Source organism: Nicotiana tomentosiformis, chromosome 5, assembly GCF_000390325.3.
Source record: "Nicotiana tomentosiformis chromosome 5, ASM39032v3, whole genome shotgun sequence".
Classification (NCBI taxonomy): domain Eukaryota; kingdom Viridiplantae; phylum Streptophyta; class Magnoliopsida; order Solanales; family Solanaceae; genus Nicotiana; species Nicotiana tomentosiformis.
Genome location: NC_090816.1, coordinates 138,711,622 through 138,736,010, shown reverse-complemented (window position 1 = coordinate 138,736,010; position 24,389 = coordinate 138,711,622). Strand labels below are relative to the sequence as shown.

Here is a 24,389-nt window from a genome sequence, read left to right as displayed (position 1 = left end):
AAATAGTTAGAATTCATTAAAGAGATCGAGAATCTACTGATGAGACAAAAAATTATCCATGCACCACGCACTAATATTTCTTTGATGTCTAATTTGATCGGGAATCATCCGAGTAAGAATACAAGCTTGTTGCTTTTTCTTTCCCTATACTTCAATTGAAGTTGCAGACTGATCCATTTATTCATTCAAACTATTTCTTTCCGAAATTTTGATAACAGTAATTCTTTCTTTTTTCTGGTAATGCTTGGATCACATGTTCTTTAAACCGAAAGTGGAGGCTCATTTGGTAAATTTAAAAAATATCTTTATCGTAAAGTATGGTTTTTGGTTGCCAAAATATTGTTTTAGGTAATTTCTCCATGCCAAAGGAGAGATTACGAGGGATACGAAGTCAATTCGAACTTCATATAATGTTAAGAAAGAAAGAAAATCATCTTCAAGTTTAGAATGTTTGTAATTGCATGCCAAAATTAATTGAAGCTCCAATTCGGGAAATGCCTACCTAAATATTTCTTTCCTCTTTTATATTATTGAACATTGTGCTAGTCTGTACAAGAACACCTATCAATTTACTTTAATTTATCATAGTAAATTAGTTTTCACTTTAATTACCAAGTTACCAATTACTCTAATATTTATCCTAGAGACTGACCTGTAACTACTTTATAAGTGATATTATTGTGAATATGAGTACGCAAAATTTGAACTCTTTCCGCTAATGTCTTCTCGATTAGCTCGAAAGGTTCTTCTTTGGTCGAATTTCTTCTTCTTCCTTTTTACATTTGCGGAATCAAAATGTTAGACTGAGTCATTTGTTATTGGCGATTGAAAGTCATTTGTCATTGGTGATTGAACTATGTTTGACCTCATTGACTTGAACCAGATCTTATATGCTAAATCATACCTTTGCGTTATATACATTAAAATGATATATTAAGTCAATTAATACTTTACCATGCGACACGTCACAGGAAACAGGTAGCGAACTTGCCACCACTGTTTCAACAGCATCTCTCTATAAAGAAAATGCTAAGAGGAAACACCCCTGTAAGCTGAAAAACTTGAACTGCACAAATTAACGAATTATTTCTACACCCAATTATTTCTTAAATTGTAATTATTGCAACTCCCAAAAGTTACTGAAATTAAATTCAATGCAACCACAAGAAAGAACGAACGAAAGAAAGAAAGAAATAAAGGAAGGAAGTTTGAGTTTGCTTAATTAAATTTATCTACTAGTTGGCCATAAGCCCAGAAAGAGGGGTTTATGGCATAAAGGAGTGGGTAAGCTAAGGAATGACAATGATATATTCTCATTTCTAAAGTGGTGGGAGTTGTTGAACTGGGCGAAAACATATATTAAACCATATAAAAAGCTACAGCATTACGCTTTGGCTCAGTTACAACTCGTGGAATCATTCAAATAGAACAAGGAAGGTTCAGAGAAAACAGACTTGAGTGGCGCCTCCAATTCTCAAAGCTAATTCTTGCCACCTTACATTCACAAATGTTCAGATTCAGAAGCAAATAATCGTGAAAAGCATGCTAATGTTACTGATTCCATACACCACAAATGCTTACAAATCTACAGTTCACAAGAGAATACACGGATCCCGTAGAGGAGGAACTACGAACAGACGAAATCCTGTTCCTACTCTAAACAACAACATATACAAAATGAAGACAAAACTACAACAAAAACCGAGCTGCAACACAGGATCGGTTAGTTGTGTAAGTTAATGTTAACTTACTAAACTAGAGCTGTACAAGGCCTAAGACAACTGCTATTGACTCATATCAGTTACCTCTAGACTGCAGCTACACAACTGTGGGAATGCACATTCTTGTCCTACACCCTACCTTTTAATAAACCTGTGCACTACCATTTTCTATGTGGTAAACTGTACTTCATAAACTTATTAATGTCGCTGTTAATGGTATCATCTTCTTACAGTAAGCATTTTGGGATGACGGTATTTGGCTTGATGCCAAGTGATCTCCAGGATGCTGCATCTCTACAAATCATTAGCCAGGATCATATGATGGCCTTCTCTGCTGGTTTACTTCCCTCCAGCCGATTTCCCTGCTCGACTTTTCCACGTGCTCTGCATATGACAATATTTATTACCACATTATCGTTCATCAAGAAATGTAAGTTTTCATTAAATAGTGAATAAGAATAAGCATTACAAGTAGCTCATCATCAGATAGTTCATCAGATTTTGTAGCTGAACTCCTTTCAGAGTCACCTCGATCAGTTGAATGACTGTCTGCATCATCTCCTAAACTCCCCTGAGAATCTGATCTTTCAGCATCATTTGACTTCTCCGTCGATACATCTGGCTGTGGTTTCTCATGTGAAGAAGAGATCTCCTCGTCCGATCCACGGGAATCCTGAGGGGTGCCAGGTTCATCCTCAAATTCTTTATTTTCCAAGGGACTTTCTTCTTTTACGGACTCTTCCATACCACTTGACCTATCATCATCATCAGCCCCTGGTTTCCCATCAGAGTACGATCTGTCATCCTTGTCAGACAGTTCGTGTTCAGACAAACTCCCATGCATACTCTCTTTCTGCTCACCTTCTGAATTACCCAGTAAAGCCAAATGTCAGATTAGTAAGCTAGGGGAGATCACGGATAACATAGCAGAATGGAAAATTTTGGAAACTGTCAAAATTATCGAACTCCTATCAGAACCTATTCGACCTCATCTGACTAATGCAGCAACTAAGACATAATGGAAGTTCTGATATTACTTGTGAATGTTGTAAATTTCGTCAAGTAATAATAGTTAAGATAACTGAGCTTGGATCATTTGGCAAGAACACATCACATTCTAACCCAATGTTAATTTAAATGCACTTAAAAGGACACAACTTTGCTCATCAGGGAAAGGGATTCGGTGGATTGGGACAACTAAGTTTAAGAATGTCAGGTAAATTAACACAGGAGCTCCTAATGACAACCTCGTAAGAGCACCAACTAACATATGTGATCCTCCTCTTCCTCAGATTTTCAGCACTCGAGATGGCTCCTTTAGAAGACATCGACGCGAAGGTACACCCCTTTTTAAACTCCCCAGTAATCCAGACTGACTGGGAAAATTATCTCGTCTCTGCCTAGCATCTTGATGCAAAAGGACTTAAATGAGAAGCCACTGCCAATCCATAACTCCCATTTTTCAGAATCTTGATTTTCTAATGAAACAATTTGTTTGTAAAGCATTTCAAGAATTGCTTTGATATTCCTCGATCTTCCTATCCTTATTGTTTCTTCTGAAACTGAGGTCCCTAAGGATGTTTCCCTAATGTAATATTCCAAATCTGTTGGAATGTTATCACCTTGTCATAAAACTCCTTAGACGTCCCAAATAAAATGAAACTCTTTAGATGTTTGGAAAAGCGGATCTCAAAGTATTGTCTCCACGCCACTTGTGGCCCCCAAGAGCTAACCCTACTCCCATCCCTTGTTCTGAAAGATATATTGCTGGTACAATTACCCCACCCCTTCAGAATGTTTCTCCAAAGGCCACATCCAAAAGGAACTTTTCGCTTTCCTCTCAATTCTCAAAAACTAAGGAAAATTGGTAGCTTAGTTCTTTGGGTTAAAATTAACTTAAAGAAGTACTCTAAGTTTGGGGAAACTTTCAGATCCGACAAAATGAGGTTTTCATTCTTTCCTTAAAGAAAGAGATGGCACTGCTGCATTTCAAATCATCAAATGTCACCCATCTCTCCATTCAAAACTCCATCACTCTGATAGTTTGTCATTCTTTTATACTCCTTACCTCATGATATATCCAATTACCCTCATCTCTCTCTCTCCCTCTCTCTCTCCCCTTTCATTTGTTGACCTTTCCATAACAGAACATACCAAGCATCATACCGAAGGAAATGCAGCAAATGACTAATACGGTTAACTAGAATGATAACAAGAAACAATATATCAAGAAATTGAAAGCAGAAGAAACTCACAAGAGCTTTACCTGAGCTTAAATTGTTTTCCTTGTACTTTGAGGTTGCCAACGGCTTTCCTAAAAGCAGCCTTCCTCTGCTGAAAGAAGATTTTGATGGGCCTTTTTGTCCATACTTCAAGTTCTTCCTTGGAGTTCTCTTCCCTCGTACTTGTGATAATGGAGACCTGTCGGCAAAACAGATTGCATAAGGCAGATAGGAAACACACAAATAAATTATGTGCAATCAAGTTACAGAATCAAGCTCACATGTTATCTGTCTCTTTCTTTTGCTTGGAGGCAGCAAGAGCTTTATTTTTCCTCTCTCCAGATCTGCAGTAATTAAATGAAGAGGAAGCAGGTTAAAGATGCTTATAATTCCTTTTATGATGCAAATAAACAAGGCACCGAAAGACATAAGACAGAACTAAGAGGAACATATAAATGAAGTTATTCACTTATTCCCACAGCTTATTTGCATATGCATAAAACTTAAAAGAGCCACATTATGCAAAGTTAACAGTTCTTTCATGAAAGGCGTTAAAATTCAAGATTAGAAAAGAATTAAGCTAGTCGTCAACACTTAATAATAGTCCGGAACAGCAAAGGCAAAAATACTCATTATACCAACCCATCTATTTCAATGGGGAGAAAAGCTATGCAACCTGAGGTATGATATCCAAAGCATTCAACAGAGAGAAGTACCATCAACACCAGTCAAACACTCAACAATACAATTCTCCATTTTGAAGTACCACATAAAAAGGAATCCCCCATAACTTATCAGAAGAAGTAGAAAAGGTAATGTGAGAATCACAAATACTAACTCCTTGATAAAGCTCAACATAGACTTTTATTTGATGTTCATCAGTACGTAAACATGGAGTAAAAAATTTCAACAGATTTTATATACCTTATTCTTTTTATAATCAATATATCCTGTGTTTTTAAAAAAATAATACTGTGTTAGCACCAAATGTGTATGTGTGTGTGTTTGTGCATTTCCAAAATATTCTCCAATGGATATTTTATTGCTATCAACTTGGATATAAGATGCTGGAGTGTGCAGTGTATTGGGAAGAGATTATCTGAGTTCAGAAAAAAGAAATTGTAAAGAATATATGTTTCCAACAATATCAGGATGGAAGTAAACCAAAGGTTACCCTTTTTGGACTAACGGCAGCAGAGCCTACTTGGACATATTTCTTTCCAGCCAAAATGGAGGGAAAAACAACACAAGTGATTCTAAGCACAACAGAGGGGGCTAATAGGTTACGCTTTTGATGTAATCCAACAACAAGCAAGGTAAAAAATAAATTTAAAAATCCCATAAGTACTAATGCAAATGAATTACTTACACTTTCTCGTAACGTGAAACCTTTTTGGAATTTGAACCCTTTTTCGAATTTGAACCCTGTAAAATGGTATCCAACGCGGTCAGAAATTCAGCCATAATGTATGACTTCACTGCAAGAATAAATAAAAAATCACAGGAGTGAAGTAACACTCGAAGAAAATCAGACCTTCACAGGCTTCTGCCCACCACCAACAAGCTCCCAACACTCCTTTTCCAATCGGAGGACTTCTACATCACCATCATCATATAGAACCTTTGGTACAATTCACAGCAAAGAATCAAGAGAAGTTGACATATTAAAAAGAATTGCAGAAGTTTGTTAACGCTAGAAATACAAAAGTCTGAAGTATTGGACATGCAGCTTACAACGTGTTTGTTCTTTTGAGTGTCAAATGACTTAATAACACCTTCATAGAACCTGTCAAATACTTGGAGTTAGAACATTAACCAATAATCTTGAAGAGTCAAATTAACAAAAATATTGGTACACAATCAGAGTAAAGATTAAAGAAGAAAACACTGACAACTAGACACCAGCCCATGGCCTATGAGCATAATAGTGTATGGAAGACAAAACCAACAGAAGTTGAGCAAGAGAATAAAGAGGATATCAGAAAGAAGCAACAATGATGTGTTAAGAGTATTGACAGATAAACATCTTTACAAGTGTTGCTCCAAGGCAACCAGCAAGCGAGATGATAAATAAGCATATAAAAGGAAGTACAACCACGCAAAGAAAACCAGAAAAAAAAAAAAAAAAAAAACGAACTCCAAGATTGCTGTGGCTGAACATAGCTTGAAAGAATTAGAAAGAACTTTTACTCATCTTGAATTAAGAGCCACTTACTTCTTATCCATGGGCCACCAAACTTTTATTCTGCAACCAATCAAGTCCACAGTGGGAGCTGAATCACCCTTTGACGTGCACTAGAGAAAATCCAGGTAAAAAGCATTAACAAATAATAAGTTCACAAACATGGAAATATTGCAGACGTGAATCTTTCGAGTAGGAAAAAGAAAAAGTAGTATGAAACAGCACAATAGTTGCAAAACCATATCTAAGCCAACTTCTTTCACAAATGTTAACGAAATTAAATAAACAACAAAACAATTATATAGTTACATAGATAAACTAAACAAAACGCCATTCGGCAGAATTATAGATAATCCACACAAGGGAAGAGGATATCTCACTCGGTATTGTTCATCCTACGTAATCTGCACACTCAAAACCTCCTAATAAAAGGAACGAACTGCACTTTTATGCTACACCAATTGATGGAATATTTATGGAGGCACTATAAATGTTTTATACGGAGGAAAAACTTAACACAGAAAGTGCTATAGGGGCTCCAGTCCAATGTGCTTGAAAGCAACCACGTAAAACTGGTCTAATATTCATTTTCCTTGAGCCTATAATAGAAAGCCTTCTCATTTCTAGAACGGAGGAATCCTTAAATCATATATGAGTATCCATGATATAATTAAGGTAATTTCTTCATCAACTATCCAATGGCTATCTTTATTTAGCTTTCTTCTAAGACAAAGGAACCAGCCACAACTGCGCTTTGCAGTGCACCACGTTGTTTACTTTGAGCTAACATTCAGACTGCAAGAGATAAAAAGATGAAGTCCCCACATAATAAGGAAGATGCATTAACACAATTACATTAAGTTACAAAGGGATCGAAGGTAATAAAGAACTTCAAACCACATTCATCAAAGAGAATGTAACAGAACTGCAAACAATACTCTGCAGAGATTTTTGCAGATCAGTCATATTGAGTTACAAAAGATAGAATATATTCACTTTAACAGTTAGTCAAAAAAGTTAGACCGTAGAGTTGAGAAAGGAACCAGCTGTCACCAAACAATATGCCAGAAGTTGGATCTTATCACTTCCATGCAAGTAAACATACACCCAGAATATATTACTTTGCCTTACAGTTGGACAAGGACAGATACATTCACCTTACAGGGGGGACAATTATCAGATACACTCAGAAACGTATTTGAATGTGGATGGGGCAACAATGCAGCAAATATACAGATGGCGAGACCTACCTTGGCCAGTCCAGCTATACTTTTCTTCTTCTGTTGCTTGTGAGATCCTGACATGTTATTACTTTCGACATGTGTATCAACTGCTTCTGTGTTTTGTTTAGACTTCTGCAGGACCGAAGGCACAAGGAGAACTCAAAGAGGTGATAATATATGGAGTATCTAGTTTGTAACTAATTCTACGATTCAAAAAACTTACTTTCAGTCCACGACTGTCCACTCCAACTTCATGGGTGTCACCACAAGTCTTATCAGTAGATTTACGCTTTTGTTTAGGCGAGAAGCTTATTTTCTTCCTGATGGATGATGCTAACAGGTCTGACTCTTCAGGTTCATAAACATTTTCTTCTGAGGACTTATCTTCCGACATGGATAGAAGTTCATCCTCATTTTCAATAGAATCCTTGATTTTTGCAGAAAGTTTATGGCCCGAAGAAGAAGATGATCTTTGTCGCTTTGCACCTTTTGGTACAGAAATATCAGTTCCTGTTTTTCTTTTCTGACGTTTATTGGTTGCTTTAGTTTTGACTGCAGATTCATGGCCATTGCTTGCATCCAACTTATTGTCATCGCCAGCATTATTTGAATCTATCTCCCTTAACACTTTCAAGATGTCAAGATCATGTTCAGTTCTCACCTCAGGAGGTGAAGGATCATCCTTCACCTCTTTCCGCATCTTAGATCTAGCTTTAAGCCGTTCCATTATTTTTCCCAAAGGCACCTCATTTCCTTCGGTTTCACTGTCTTTCATGGCCTCGTCTTCAGTAATTTCTGACTTCAACTGGTGAACGTAAGGTGGAAGAATAATAATCAGTCAACAGGTGATCATTTATCACTAGCAAACAAATTGTCAATACCAAGGCTTACTGTTCCATTAGTTTCAAACTTGATTGATTCAAAGTGAACCATGACGCTTTCATCAGCCAACCATGTCTTCACTTCAACCTGTCAAATCACAAAAGGTGAACATCACGCATTTTATGTTCTAAGGAAGAAAAGTTCAGAGATAAATATAGGTGGGAAGGGATGGGAAGCTTTTAGTGGACATATCTCTTTCAGGGTTGGGGATGGAAGCAGGATAAATTTCTGGGCAGTGCGGGGAGAACGAATTGAGGGTAGCATTCCCTAACTTATATAGTGTATCGTGCCAAAGAGGGATTACAGTGCAACAAATTTGTAGGTCCCATGAGGGGGTAGTTCATTGGGATTTGAGATTTAGGAGGAACCTATATGATTGGAAGATGGAAGAATTTCACAGCTTGGTTGAGCAATTGTATGGGTTGGATACACCGACTAATTCATCAGATGTATGGAAGTAGCGTGAGAGTAGAGACAGAATATTCACTGTTAAATCTTACTTTAAGAGGTTACTAGGGAGAGAGGAACATATTTTTCCTCATTGCCCTATTTGAGAAAAGTGTGCTGCTTTGCGTGGTTGGAGGCAAGGGGGGTGATTCTGACAGCGGAAAATCTAAGAAATTGGAGGATCACCTTTGTTAGTTGGTGTTTCATGTGCAAAAGCTCGGGCGAAGACGTAGATCATCTTTTTATTACATTGTCAGGTGGCTAATTGGTTGTGGAGGTGGTTCTTAATTTGTTTGGGATGCAATGGGTGATGCCGGGCACAGCAAAGGAGGCGTTGGCTCTGGGCTCACAGGACGGGAACAGAAGTTCAGGGGCGTGGCGTTTTGCCCCATTAGCAATCATGTGGGTCATTTGGAATGAGAGAAATAGGAGGGCATTGAAGGGGTGGAACAGGATTTTGTAAAATTACAAAATAATTTTCTGTTCCTTGTTTCTTTTTGGTGTACTCATGAGATCCCTATTTGTATAGAGGATTGGGTCGCTTTGTTGAGACCCATATTTTGGTGTAGGTTCTCTCCTTTCTTGGTATATGGCTTCTATACGGGGTTTCTCCCAATTGTTAGTAAAATCATTTACCTTATCAACAAAAAAAAAGATAGCCTTTGAAACAAGCACAAAGATAAGTATGTGACATACTTTCATCTCTACCGTGTAGAGAATGTAAAGTATAGCAGAATTCGTACTATGGTGTATTTGGAAGTTGCTCAATCCGCCTTCAAAAGAATGTTAGTTTAGCAATATAGAAATAGGGGAGGCTTCATTTTGGTGGACAAAATTAACGGAGTCACAATAGGCAGCCTAAATATTTTCACAGATCCAGATCAACCAACAGTTGGATATACGGAATTTCATTCACACAGATATCAACCTGAATGTCTGCAGATTGTAACCAGATTTCCTCAATTCCTTGTCGAATGAAGGTTAAATAACAGCATACAAACAAACAAAAGGGAAGTGACATTTGAAAGGTCACTTCACTGCCAACACAATTTTGTGAAGAAGAGAGTAAATTCAGAAACAAGAGAGATTAAAGAAAGTCATGACAATAGAAGGCCAGCAAGGAGTCCTACCAACAGAATACAAGTTGAAGTTTCGTGAAGAAAGTAAGAGTCTGGAAAAGATAGTGGAAGAAAAAGAGAATTTACTCAGAGGGTAGTGATTCCGACACTTTTTCAAGTGATATATAAAATCCATCATTATAGAAACATACACCATTGGTAAATAAAGCCTAAATGCTGATGAATCTTACTTTTCCAGCCATTCAACCTGTGAAATATAGTTATATTCAGATCTATGACCAAAACAATAAGTAGCATCTAACATGGCATACCAGAGACTGGTCCTTCTCTTCACCCTTCTCAAGTTGTTTGTAAAGAGATGGAGGAAGAGATACTGATGCTTCGGACTCCTTAAGATCATCCTGGTTGGGAACTAGCCGTTTCGCAATCATCAGGCCAAGGTCTGAGACAGCATATGAGTTCTGCAAAAGTATTCACACAATCAAATAGCAGGACAATCTCAGGTATCCTCACTTATGGTTGTTTCGTTTGTGCATATATTCCACCGGCACCAAGTGATAGAAGGTTGAAGGATAGAACGACAAGCATTGATACACTTAAACAAGTATCAGCTTTCCTTCCTTACCTTTGACATTGCCGAATCTACTGCATCTTCTGAATGTTTTATGCTGTGAAGAATAGAATTTATAGTTAAAATGCTTTCCTTCTCTCTACTAATATCACCTTCAGATTTCCCCTCTTCATCTCCATGCACCAACATTGAGAGGAAAAGGTACAGTTGCCTGAAACAGAACATTCACATATATTTCAACAAAATTAGAGCTATGGAGATAAGGATGGACAGAGATTTCTCAGGATGCAGTGCCTAAATCTACCTAAAATGTTATCACGGGGTACTGTCATTAGCCAAACTTGCACACAGACAACAAAAAATGCCAACATCTTAACTACAGTACAACTGACTTCATACTAAAGGGTTTGGGTACATCTTTAAAAGGTCACCATGCCATTACTGAATCCAATAATGGAGACCCCCACCCCCAAAAAAAGGGTTGGCCCCAAGTCCAATAAGCTTATTAAAGATGTATATATGCCACATGTTCTGGATTCTTTTAAAAGGTCATCTTACTATGTTCATACAGTGAAATGCTTAGTTCAAATTCAAGTTAAGCTTAATGATTTAAAATTATTCCACTTCCAGCATTAAAACATCAGCAAAGATTGAATAACATACAGAAAATAGTGAACTCTAATCTATTCATAGAGACACATATCAATAACAAGTTATTAATTGCATAATAATACATCCTCAATAATGAGGAACATTCTATTTATCTCAGATGTTCGACCCCAGTGCTACAATTGCTGAATATAAGTCCAACCATGGGTGGAACATTCTATTTAAATTTCATCAACTCGTTATACAACCTGAGAAGTATTACTGTTTAGGTTGAAAATACTAAAGGAATAAAAAGACAAGCCAAACCATAGACATAAGTTCAATAGTCAAGGAGCTATACATCCAGAGTAGGTGACAAGCACCTTCTTTACCTCCAAGAGTAGTAGTTTAGCTATTCATCCATGAGGATTAACACAACGAAAAAGTGACACCGATGTTTAGAATATAAATCATCAAGTGCTACCAATAGGAGCAAAGGCGGATCTTTTGAAATGGTATAGTAGCAAAGGCAGATTCAATTTCCCATTATCTCATTCTTTTCCTTTTATCCCTTTTTTTGTTTGACAGGTACAGGCTGTACAGATTCCTTATAACAAATCAGCAAATTTTCTGAATTTTTTCAGAAGTAATTGGTGACATCATGCACCTTCCAAGTTTTAACAGAGAAGGGTACAGCTGGTTGGTCCAGCCTATTCTTTGAATAAACAACTGGTACACACCCCGTCCCCACCCACAAGAAAAAAAGCCAATACACCAAGCACTACATTTAAACGAGTCCATCATGTATTATTTCAGTAAATGATGTACTAAGAGCTTACTAATGCATAATCCCATTGAGACTTCTATAAAGAGAAAAACAAAATCCTATGGTAGCCTATGTTATGCAAGTAAATAACTTTTTCGCACTTGCTTTCCTCCCCAAAAAAAATTACACCAAGCAACACCTTTTTGGGGTTGGGGTTGGGGTTGGGGGGGAATAAGTTACAGCAAGCACTACATAACCTTCATTAATGTCTGGGCCAAAATAAATGTGCCCGTATACGAGTAGTACAGCGAAAAATAGAAAACCTACAAAAGTATATGGTTTTTTAGCGAAAGACACCCAATCTTCTATACGACAAGGAACATTATGGGTGCACCAAAAATAAACAAGGGATAGAAGGATACACCTCAACTTCTCACCCCTTCAAAAGCTCTCTTGTTTCTTCTCTCCAAATAACCCACATAAGCATTACACTCGGATGAGTCCACTGTGTATAATTTCAGTAAGCAAAGTACTAAGAGCTTATTGTAAACAGCGTAATAAATACAGATAAGATCAGAATCTAAAAAAATGTGGGCTGATAACAGGTTTCATCTAATCGTGAGGATAATTGGAAATAAAATTACGCAAGCGTGAGGCATCCTCAAGCTCTTTACACTTCTATACATGTAACCATCAATAAGTAATACCAGGAAACACTTGTACCTATAAATAGATTCAAATGCTTTAACATCCTTGCATTCGTCAATGTTAGGAAATGAAGAATGATGAGCAAGAGCATGGACCAAGTATGGTAGAATATATTCTGGATAAGGAGCTGGGGTCATAGGTTCAGATTGCGCAGAAAGTTGGCGTGCCTTCCCCTGCTGATAGATCTGGATAACATCACTTAAATTGCTCTTGATCTGTCAATAATTGGGAGATAACAAATAAGTATAAACATATAATCAAGACAGACCTGCCAGTACAGCAATCGCAAATCATACCTCTTCAAAATCTGGCTGCTGAAACTGCAAGTCAAGTAAGAATGCACAAGTGTACTTTGGGTCCAAATAACGATCCTTTAGGTATTGGTGAACTTTGTTGAGAAATAACTTCTTTACTTGAGGGAAACGGGCCTAGTAGCATTAACAGTTAAAAGAGATGATTATTCATACAGTTTGTCTCTATAAAGCTATTGCTGAAAATTGTGTGAGTGGCACATCAGTGGGGGCAATGTCATCTATTTGAGGTTGTAGCTGGTAGAAAATTCACCTCTGATGTCCCCAGAGTAAGGTAAAAGATATCCACGGGAATCTTGTGGTCCCAGTGCTTTGATAGACGAAGCATAGCTTTTGCTGCAGCAAGTCTTAAATGGGCTTTATCAACAGAACTGCAAAATGCCAAAGAAAAGAGAAAGTGAAGCCAGATCTCCTGTGTCAGAAAGCTTTGAACCACACTAGCAAAGCACATCCATCTATTGTCAAAACCACCAAAAGATGGTGATTCCTGCACGGCAGCGGTACCTTGACTTGATTTCCATTGAGATTTCCCCGAAAGAAAGTATGTTTTTCAGGATTCCCAACAAGTCATCAACCCCCAAGCGAAGGTGGGCATCCTTCACTGGTAAATAACTTTTGACCAGTGTCTTAATTCCAAATATCTGAAAATAAATATTGAATAAAAATTGCAATTTATCCTTCAGAATCTAGTCATAATACTGAAAATCGGAATGGAGATAATAAACGAGTGAAATTTGACCTTCAGTGAACAGATCTCAGTCTGTTCTTCCCAACTTTCTTTGGTTTTACCTTCTGATGTCTGAAAAGAATAATTTGCCTTTAGATGAATGCTAAAACAAGAGGTAAACAGTTCACAAATGTTTGCATTAGTTCAAGAAGACATACATGACCACGCTCCAATATGTTTTTCTTTATGAACTGCTCTATCTCTTTCTCCCTTGTCTCAAAGACTGGCATAGCAGTCTGCGCAATACATCCAAGAGATTGTAGTACAGCAGGTAAATGTGACTTCTCATCTAGCATATCAACAAGTCTCTGCACATTACACAAATAATGTAACACCCAAAAACTTCATCAACATATGACGAAGATAAATCTAGAGAGAGGATAAACCAATAGGCAGTGATTTATATAGGTATAATGAGATAATGACCTACCTTATATAGAACAGAAAGTGACTTGAGCCCATCATCCTTCATTATTGATGCAAGTGCATGTACAGCATACTTGGCCTGCCTCCGGCTTCCCTCCAAGCAAATCCTCTCAAGCATAAGGTCTAATGACCTGTAAGTTGCAAGCATAATGTCTCAGCATATTGCAGCAAGGAACAAGCACCAAAGCATAAAGCTCCAAATATGAACCTTGAAGAATCTCCCAATTTTTCTCGGATGGCTCCACCAGCCTTTGCCAAAACATGCAAGACACCTTCTTTAATTATCTCATTATCATCTTCAAGCAGATGTATCAAATCTTCCTCAATTCCAGTAAGCAGCAATGGACAGAAACGTGCAAGAATCTGCAATGCTCATCAAAGAAAGACATGAATTGAAGGAAGCGCAGAAAAGGAAATAACATACTTCCTAAAACAATAATTGATCAAGTCAGAGATGACGCTTTTGTAGTAGTGACATCCGATGGTAGTAACGCATCGAGTAGCTCAGAATTTATAGGGCACTATAGTGTTAGACTGATTCTTAAAGATGCGATAGTTTTGCAAGCAATACCATTATATCAAGATACACCAATGCATCAACCAAAAGCCCCTTTTTTCACTTCTCTCCTTTATAGGTAAACACAATGAAGTCTAGCAAACAAACATGAGGACAAGAAAAATGCAATTATATAAAAGAAGCAAGTTAGTATTAATTTACCACAAGTATATGTGTGCAGCACAGAATCAAATCAGTGCTTCCAGCAGATTTTTGTATGTTAGTCTCCTGAAGGATTTCATTTACATGCTCCTTGTTGAAAAGTACATATGAGCACTTCAATGACAGTGTGCCCAGAAAGTCATAGAGCCGATGCTTCTCACCAAGGATCTTGAGCAATTCATCCTGACAGAGAATATAACATCACATGAGAACTGCCATGTACTCATACATTCATAGGCATTGCAGCGGCTTTAATCTATCAGTAAACAAACAAGATGTGAGAACCCTACATTATAATCAAAACTAGGTATTCTCCTTACCCGAGAACTAGAAGCTTGAATAGAGTTACTGTTTGGATCAAGGAGAGCTGTTAATATCCTCCAGACATTAGCATCTTTTAACTGATCAAGAATCTGAAAGCTCTCTTCTGCCTTTCCAGGATCAGTAAAACAACGAGACATGATTCGGAAGCAAAATACAACTTTCTTTAAGATCTCAGTGGCATCGCCATCCTGCAATTATTTTACATTGAAGTTCAGTAATAAGCTGATGCATTCACCTTTAGCCTTTTATTGTTCAGAAAGAAAGAGTGAAAGAGTTGCAAACCTGGTGCATCTGCCTTAAAGAAAGATACCTCCTCATCTCTTGCTGCAACCTGCAGCGCAGTCCAAAACTCAATGAATATGTAGTTCAGATTGTACTACAAAAGTGAGATAAATAGAGACAGAAACAACATCCAGGAACACCTGACATCCAGATCAAACATTCATGACAAACCTTTGCTTATGCTCCAGCAGCTTCTCAAGCGCTCTAATCTCAACCTTGTCAAAACTCAAGAAAACCCTAACCCATTTTTTAACTTTATCCTTGATTGAGAATTCACTTGGAAACAAGGATGAGCAAAGAATGTGTTCAACGATGTCTGATCTGTAGACAAAGACACTAGTCAATAATGTATTTACCAAATGCTTGCCAAATGAGCCTGTTCAAAAAAATATAAAATTTCTGATGTTGCAGCTTCAGATTCCAAAACTCCAAGTTAAGGTGTGGCCCAGAGCACACATTAGGAACATGGAGTCCCATTCAGGAACTACAATATAACTTGCGGTCTGTGTTTACAGTAGAAGCTTCACTTGCCAATTACTTAAGATTCCACAAGGAAACAACTTAATAGTTTAATTCTCAATTTCTCATCATTTGCTAAGAAAATAATTCATCCATCTTTCACTTATCAAAATCATAATATAGCCTTCCGCAAACAGCAATGGCAAGTTACCTGAAATCCTTGTCATAAAAACATCTCAAAATCCTCCCTGGGATCCAATCATATTCGTCGCCTTTAATTGAGCCAGTGGAAGAGTTTAAGCAATAGATTCTGTATATATCAGCCAGCCTCTCCAGCGTGTATTTTTTAACAAGAAGCTGAATACATAAGACAAGACAGCTATCAGAAGATGGAGTAAGAATTCATTAATTGTCAATTTCAAAGTCAAATAGACTCTTAAAACTAGACAAGTTACATACAGATTTATCTCGAATGCGCTCTGCTACCAGCTTAATCATTTCAACCTTTATGGACGTAAGGGTGTTACATGCCGCATCACAAAGCACGGCAACAACTTGTTTGCGCACATTTTCATCATAATCCAACAGCCGGTCCCGAAGGGCAGCTAGAACATGTTTCAATTAGATTACCAACTGAATAAATAAATAAATAAATAAATAAATAAAGATTTCCAATATTCTTACATATGATCTGAGGCGCTTCTTGTCTAAATGGATTTGACAGCAGACATCCCTTGACATGTTCAAGAACAGACATTCGGACCTCAACTATTCTATCAGTAAGTCTCTTCAAAAATTCCAAGAAAATTGGTTGAAAGGCTTCAGAGATAGCAGATCCCGACAGAGCAAAAAGATCCCCAATTAAGTGTACAGCTTTTAATCGTACATCCAGCTGATCTGTCTGTCACATTCAAGCTTGTATGTTAGATTGTCAGAAGTAGGAAAGGGAAGAAAAGATCTCCTAGATAAATGAACATAAATGACTCTAGGTAACATATCTTGAGTTAGTCAATTACTTCAAGACTGACATCTGGAGGTACTCAGCATCAAAAAAGAAGCTAATGGCTAAAATCCTTTAAACTACACCAGCTACCTCAACAGGTCAACCAGGCCATAAAGAAGAGAGAAAAACAACGGCTAGTAAGTTTCAATAATGATTACTAAGTTGTGAAGACATTTTTTGAAAAACTAAAGCATGGATTCACACAGTTTACATTACTTCACAGGAAAAAAAATGATCTAAATAACACAGAGAGGGGAAGAAGAAATTAATGCACCAGTAGCTCTCCTGTGATGTAGGGAACAACTCCTGATAGGATCTGAGGAGCACAACGGTAAATATCATAAATGACTTCATGATAGTCAATTTCAAATGTTGTTGGCCTGCTGTCTCCAGACATTGAAGAAACAAGAAACTGTTTTATGCTGGGCTCCAATTTTCCTGCACACTCCTCTATCACCTTCATAGCGAGCCCCCTTCCAGCTATTGTAACACCCTGATAAAGTGTTAAAACCCAGTTCTTCAGGATAAAGCACCCAAAGAAAGAAATAAAAACTCCTGCAGATATATTTCATCATGCAACACAAACACTTACTTTCTTATGGCGACCTAGAACCGACAAAATGACATGTAAAAGATCCTCCCGAATATCCTCACTCTCTTCTATGAGAACAACCATAATAGTTTGCATTGATGTCAGAACACTATCTTGATGCTCGTCCCTACATACATGGTGTATAAGACAGGAAGTTATTGAATTTGGGGGGAAGTTGGAGCAACAAAAATTCGTATACAGCAGTAGGTACAATTTTTAAACTTTTAAGATAAAATTTCATCTCCCAACATATATGGACATACATTCATCATGATATGCACTTTGATCATATTTTCTAAATTAAGCACCCCAAATTAAGATATGCAGTGACACTTGCCTCTTTTTTTTTGATAAGTAGTGCAGTGACACTTACCTTGTTTTACCTTCTTCGGTTTTTTCACATTAGTGAGAGCCATACTAGATTATTTTTGTTGCTTGAACAGGCTAAGAAACACTTTGAAATGGGGTCAAAGTAAAAACGGAAGTTTTACCCATGCTCTTTACCCAAAAAGCTGATGAATATGGCTTTCAAAAAGCAAAGTGGGTGGAAGAAGTTGTTCAAACATTTGTGGCATAAATGGGAGAAGAAGACAGCGATAGTGACCAAAAGAATATTGGACCTTACAAGATTTATGATACGTGGTTTGACAAAAGTCCTAGAAGTGCAACTAATTTTGGGAAATAAATTCATCTTCAAGGTGTGAATACGTCCTCCCACCTATTTTGACCTGCTCCCACCTTTTTCGCACTTTCTTTCGTATTTCCTTATCATTTTTTCCCCTCTCTTCTCTTTGTATAGAGTTTGATCTTTCTCCTTATCTTAAATTTCATCGTTTGGCATGTTCAAATGCGAGAGGAGTCAAATAGTGTTTGGCCCTATTAAGTCCTTTCAGCACGATTTATTGAGTACTAGTGTAGTTTCAACACAAAAACAACTGTTAGAGTTCAAGCCAGCCAATTGAATGGAAAAATAAAAGTATTTTGGCTCAGTACACATAAGATAGAGCAAATGGAAGAGAAAAAAGGAACATGTGAGAGCACACTCTGATGTTTGAGTTGACATGCTTAGGAAGAAAACCAACACTTCATTACTAAATGCCCCAATAACATCATTTGCCACATCATAAAGTTAGTAAATGTCATCTGATTTGTAAGGTGGTGTCAAGTCTGTGGAGGGTGGTTCTGAACTGTTTCAGATACACAGTGGGTGATGCCAGGTACAATAAGAAAGGTGTTGCATAGCTGTGCATTTAAAGCAGGAAAAGAACAACTTGAGAGATTGCCCATTTGGCCCTTATGTGGGCAGTATGGGAGGAGACAAATATGTGAGCATTTTGAAAATGACTTTGTACATTTGCAGAATAGCCTCTTGCATCTTTTCTTTTTGACACACCTACCAGATAGCTAATTATATAGAAGATTGGGTGTCTTTTGTAGATAACCATATTTGAATGTATTCTTGAGAATGCATGTTTCCTACTTATTAGTATACTACTTGAATACAGGAGCTTTTCCCAGGATTTATAAAATATTTACCTTTCTAAAAAAAGGGTATTTAATGTCATCAAAGACCAGAAATTGGTAACAATTTGTTTTTAGCTGAGCCAAATTCTTCAGAAAGCAAGAAATTGCAGCGGCACTACTAGGTGACAAGTCTGCCACAAAGTTTACTGACAAGACCTTCTCATACAAGATAAAGCTCACCTGACAACACTGAGAAAAGTCCGGAACATTTCATTGATAAGATCATCACACTCGAGATCCAGCATTACAACACATGATCTATATCTTGCTAGAGTTTCTAAGATGACAACTCTTCTTCCAAAGGATGGACTATTTATATCACCTAAGCCGCTGAAAGTGCTGACAATCAAATGGAAGATGTCCTGATTCAAACCAAAGCACAAAACAGGTTTTTAGCTGCTCCATAAATTGAGGGCATATAAATGTGACACCGAGTCTCTTTACAATTATATATAATTACCTTTAGAACATCATCACTGTAAGGAGCTTCAGGTGCAGTAATTCTTGTTATCTCACAGATACAGGTGGCAACAAGAAGCTTAACCTCCCTATCTTGATGCTTTAGGAGTTCTGGTTTAACCATAGCAGCTTGTAAGGGCTGCATGGCCTCCAACATAGCTTTTGGCGGTGACTGCTCCAACTCAGAAAGAAATGTTGTGCCTTGCTGCTTGTGAAAAATTCAATCATGTATTACAGGTTTGTAATAGATTCAATCAAACATTACAGCAACGGCAAGGTGAAGGATATAACTGAATCTCAAGTTTGTGAAAACACGAATCTTAAAGCAGTCACGAGGTTATAAAAGCAGTTTGAGAATAGAAAACCACTTCTTTAAAACCCATATGCAATAGACAAATATCCAAAATCTCCTAACAGAAGTAAAAAGTAAAATGCTCATATCCAATTGTACAAAAGAAAACAAGTTAAACCAAGTAAGCTCATATTAAGAGCTGTGCTGGATAGACACTAGACACTGGATAGGTAAGCATAGAGTTTCACAAGAAATGGCACTCAAGAGAAGTGCCCAATACAAGATTTCAAAACAAGATACACAGACCCAAAAGATAACCGGTTACAAGGACACTCAATTTGCGAACTGACCCAAAGAAGCAAAGACCAAAAAGACCCAAAAGCAGACAGCCTAAAAATATTGGGACAAGATCACAAGATCATCATCAAGACAAAAACAGTCAAACTACAGATAGCACAAAGTTGAGACAAGATCATCATCAGAGCACCACACGATGCAGTATAACCATTAGTGGGATGTTTGAAAGGATCTATAACTAGAAAAGTAGCAGCAAGCACTGAGTGCAAATTGTTAAAACTGAGAAGGTTTCAAAGCGCAGAAAAAAGGCGGCTTCCAATTATCATGAAATGACTCTCATAGCAGGCAATTAGCTAGTTGATCAACAGATGGAGAACACATCAAACTTTAATAAGGAAATGATAAAGCACATAAAATGGGACGGACATCATTTGAAGCAATTAAAGATCAACATTAATATGTCTCTATTGATGTCGGGTGAGCAAGTTCCTGGTCAAAATTTATCTGCACTCGGTCATTACAACAGGCTGCATTTCCCTGCACTATCTTTGAGCGCCAAATGCCAACTTCATATATTCTAAATTTCTTATTACTATTTTAAGGACATAAACGAAAATTTCGATTAATAATAATCGCATTAATCACAAAAAACGTTGAAGAAAGTCATCAGAGAAAAGGTTTTAAATAAGTCTCAACTTTTTATGCAAGCAGGGGAAGTTTGTATTTTCTGGGTTAATTAATCACTCAAGGGATAGAATATTTTAAATGCAAAGAAATAAATGATCCATATAATGGGATTAGAAATGAAGCATGAGATTTCTGCACCTTTTCCATTTGCAAGAATCAACAGTGTCACCTTAGTATAAGGATCAAGAAAGAGTGACGTCCCCTTAATTTTTCTCGTTGTACTTATTCAAGTCAGTCATGAATCAATAAGCAAACATTAATCAAGAACATAACTTTTCAAGTCAGCTTCCACAAAATTGAAAAATAAGGACACACCAAACAGGAAACTAAAGAATCCGATCTACTGCAAAAGCAATCCAAGCAGATCTGTCGACCAAATTGACCGGAAAACATGCTCAATGTACAACTTTACTTTTCTATTTTGCTTTGGCAGATCCTAAATAAGTAAATAGAATAAGAAGATACTGAAACTTGCAAGACAGATACAGAACAAGCTTTAGTAATTAGCAGCTTTAGATACAGGTCAGTGTAGGGGTGGCAAACGGACGGGACACGACAGATATTGGCGGTTCGGAAATAGTAATGCAAAAAAAGGACCCGATCCATATTTAATATGGAAAAAACGGGTTAATTGGCGGATAATATGGATATCCATAGCTTCTTGAATATGATCACTTTTGGGAGAATTCCTAGTCTCCCAAACTTGAGGTCCCCCAATTTGAGGCTTTACAAATGTAAAAGTTAAACCCATTAGATATCCATCGGTTATCCACTGGTTATTCGTTTACTAAGTGGATAATATGGGTGGATAACTGTTTTCTTTTAACAATTTTGCCGCCACTAGGCCAGTGTAATGGGAGTTGTAATTTCAGGAGGTTCTGATAGTAAATGAGCAATCTTCAGCAAGGCCTTTGGTTCAACTAGGTTTCAATCCCAAACTACTGGGGTCCGCCTTATGAATCTTTTGTATCCATCAACTCATTCCAATACTAAATAATCTGTTTTTTATAAGGCAGACAAGGTTTTTCCAAACTACAGAATTTACTTCATATTGGTGTTTGCACCAAAATAAGGAAATTTTAAGAGACTACCATCATGACACTTTTTCCCTGCAGTAAGTGGCCAGAGGCAGCTAAAATTTTATGTTTATGATGTGGTGTAATTACCAAGATAACTGTGTGGTTTCTCATCCCCGGTTTTTTATTTTAAAAAATTTAATTGACAATCATAAGTCTATAACAGAATGGGCTCTGGATTCTGTTCAGATTGTCAATCACAAAGTCCCCCCCCCCCCCGAAAAAAAAGTCATTCTATCTTTTAGCATATATGGCAATTTTCTCATCAGCAAGGTGGTCAAATGATGCAGTGTCTAATATGAATAAAGGCGCCTTATTTTGGTTGGGAGTTAACTCAAACTGCACTTAAGTGTGTCTATCCTAGTGACACTATAGCAGGATGAGCAAACAGAACCCATAATATATACTCACTCCGTTTCAATTTCCGTTTCAATTTATATGAACCTATTTCCTTTTTAGTCCATGCCAAACCTATCTGGAAACAATTTACCTTTATGCAATGATTTATAGCCACACAAAATATATGTGTTTCGTTTTAGGCCACAAGTTCAAAAGTATTCTATCTTTTCTTAAACTCTGTGCCCAGTCAAATGTGTTCACATAAATTGAAACGGAGGGAGTAGCTATTTATCCAGCACAGTGTATAAGGAAACAAAGTTATACACATCCTCATCTGCAACCTAAAGTTGAAAGCTTTAAATTTGGATTCTTCACGTCCTTCAGTTTCTTAATTTACTTTTTTTAAAAAGGGGAAGAATTCAATGAAATTTTCCCAAAATTTAGAGGAAGTGGAAAAATTAACTAGCCATACCAGAATCGTCAGAACAAATGGAACTGCAATAAAACCCGAAAAAAAAACTACATACAGAATGGTTCAGAAGTAAAAAGGTAGCTTAAAACAAAACAAAAAAAAGGGACTAAAAGTGGGAATAGGCCCAATTTTTACAATACATCAAAAGAAAAATGAAAACGAAGAAAACTTTATATCCAATTTAAGGAATAACAAAAGGAATCTGCAAACGAACCCTAATTCAAGTGAAATAAGTGGGGAACTCTGCATGAGCTTCAACTAACTATATATTATGTCGAGCAAAAAACGGAGAAGACAGCTAAATATTAGCAGCGCATTAAATGTGAAAGAATTCACAACAAGAAGTTAAATTAAGAGGAGAAGAAAAAGGGATATGGCACCTTTAAGAGCTTGATAAGAGAGTCTTTGGTAGAGGGAGGGTCGTCAAGCTTGGATCCCAGCTCCTTGAGCTGGAGTTGCAGCTTTGAACCCATTATCTTTCGTCTTCTCTTTGTCTCTTTTGATGTGGGAGAGAGTTTTAGGACATTTAGCTCCGGAGGAAGTGGGCTTTTCTGTTTTCGACTGACAAAAAAGAGAGAGTTAAGTTGAAAGAAAATAGAAAGGGCACACACCCGATCGAGCTTCTCTTGACTTCAGCACCCTATTTATCCCCAGATTTACTTTGCTGAACTGGTTACCGATTTTTCTTTTCATGTCCCTCTATCTCATCTTATTTCTATATGTTACACTCAAGTTCCAATTATATCATGTTACATCCGCCTGTAGACTGTCTTCCTCCCGTTTCAAATCTCGTGATTTAATTTCTTTTTTCTTTTCACAAAAAGTCAATAAAACACTTATTCTTCAAAAATAAATAACTTTTTCTTATGTGAGATATACTTATAAAATAAATTTTAAAAATAATACGACATATAGAATAGATTATCAAGTGTTCTATTTGTCCTATTTTAAGTAAAATGGTTTAATGACACATGAACTTTAAAAAATCTAAGAAATAACATGCAAGTTAAATATGTGTAGAGTGCCAAATTATCTTATAATATGAATAATTGTGAGAGTTCATGTATCTTCTGATTATAAGATATTTATTGTTGTTTTGAAAAATACTATACATAGTCTTTGCAGTGAAAGCACAAAAAGTTAGTAAAAATATGTATCAATGTACATTTATTCTTCAAAAATAAATAAACTTTTTCTAACGTATGAGATATACATATGAAATAAAATTTTAAAAGTAATATCGCATATAAAATAAATTATCAGGTATTCTATTTATGCTATTTTACATGAAAGAGTTTAATTAGACGTAAAATTTAAAAAATAACAAGCAAGTTAAATATAGGTAAAGTGCTAAAATTATCTTATAAAATAAATAATTGTGACAGTTCATGTGTCTTTTGATTTTTCTCAATGATTTTATATTAAGCGAATCCCAACTGGTCACTTATTTAAAGTAAAAATAAGATTATTAATTGAATAGTTTTCAAAACGAAAAGGTTTTTTTTTTTTTTTACAAAATGAAATTGGAAAATATGTTGAATAGTAACTACTTGTGATTAGGGGTTTGCATGGATCGGGTTGGCTTGGTTTTGTCAGCTTTTTCGGGTTTTCCATATTTTTTGTTAATTAATATTATTTCAATCTTACTTTGTTAAATTTTTGATAAGTAAATATATGTTTAGTAAAAATTTTAAAAATTGACAAACATATTATCTATTAAAATATTTTAATGGGATAATCTACTTAGTAACACATGGTAGTTATTTTTTTAGTCGTCCAACAATAGTTTTTCATTGATATACACTAGGACTGGGCATATATCGGGTATAACCGATAGCCCGAACCGAAAAAAGGTTATTGGGTTATCGGTATCGGGTTATTGGGTTAACGGTTCGGTAACAGTTTAGTATTTTTTTTACTATTGGGTTATCGGTTCGAGCCTCGATTTACCATTTTTTCTTAACGGGTTAACCGATAACCCAAAAAAATTTAATAAAATTACGATTTTATCC

At 36.6% G+C, this 24,389-nt stretch overlaps 1 protein-coding gene across 2 annotated transcripts; it reads right to left on the bottom strand.

Annotated features, from left to right (window-relative positions):
- Positions 1-1,471: 1,471 nt before the first annotated feature.
- Positions 1,472-23,007, bottom strand: LOC104104935 (sister chromatid cohesion protein PDS5 homolog A). Of its 2 annotated transcripts, XM_070175446.1 has the most exons (33): positions 22,758-23,006; positions 19,216-19,419; positions 18,936-19,117; positions 17,232-17,358; positions 16,914-17,132; positions 16,321-16,537; positions 16,096-16,241; positions 15,848-15,993; positions 15,349-15,498; positions 15,178-15,226; positions 14,892-15,083; positions 14,572-14,754; positions 14,062-14,216; positions 13,858-13,984; positions 13,586-13,735; positions 13,440-13,499; positions 13,205-13,341; positions 12,954-13,071; positions 12,686-12,817; positions 12,405-12,604; positions 10,382-10,538; positions 10,068-10,217; positions 8,240-8,317; positions 7,572-8,153; positions 7,376-7,480; positions 6,159-6,238; positions 5,678-5,729; positions 5,478-5,564; positions 5,313-5,368; positions 4,225-4,287; positions 3,988-4,142; positions 2,191-2,585; positions 1,472-2,105 (listed from the first exon to the last, which is right to left on the bottom strand). In XM_070175446.1, exons 1-33 carry the CDS (start codon positions 22,848-22,850, stop codon positions 2,061-2,063), a joined length of 4,992 nt encoding a protein of 1,663 aa, XP_070031547.1. In that variant the 5' UTR covers positions 22,851-23,006; the 3' UTR covers positions 1,472-2,060. The 2 variants fall into 2 exon arrangements, with proteins under 2 accessions (XP_070031547.1, XP_070031548.1); XM_070175447.1 differs by lacking the exon at positions 2,191-2,585 and having other exon boundaries at positions 22,758-23,007.
- Positions 23,008-24,389: the final 1,382 nt, after the last annotated feature.

What these genes read in the sequence shown, in the direction of transcription:
- LOC104104935 (XM_070175446.1), bottom strand. Translation starts at nt 22,850, where the DNA reads ATGGGTTCAAAGCTGCAACTCCAGCTCAAGGAGCTGGGATCCAAGCTT. An exon ending in CTCAAAAGAACAAACACGTT is followed by an intron (nt 5,565 to 5,677) that starts GTAAGCTGCATG and finishes ATTGTACCAAAG; the next exon opens with GTTCTATATGATGATGGTGA. An exon ending in AAGAAAGAGACAGATAACAT is followed by an intron (nt 4,143 to 4,224) that starts GTGAGCTTGATT and finishes TTTTGCCGACAG; the next exon opens with GTCTCCATTATCACAAGTAC.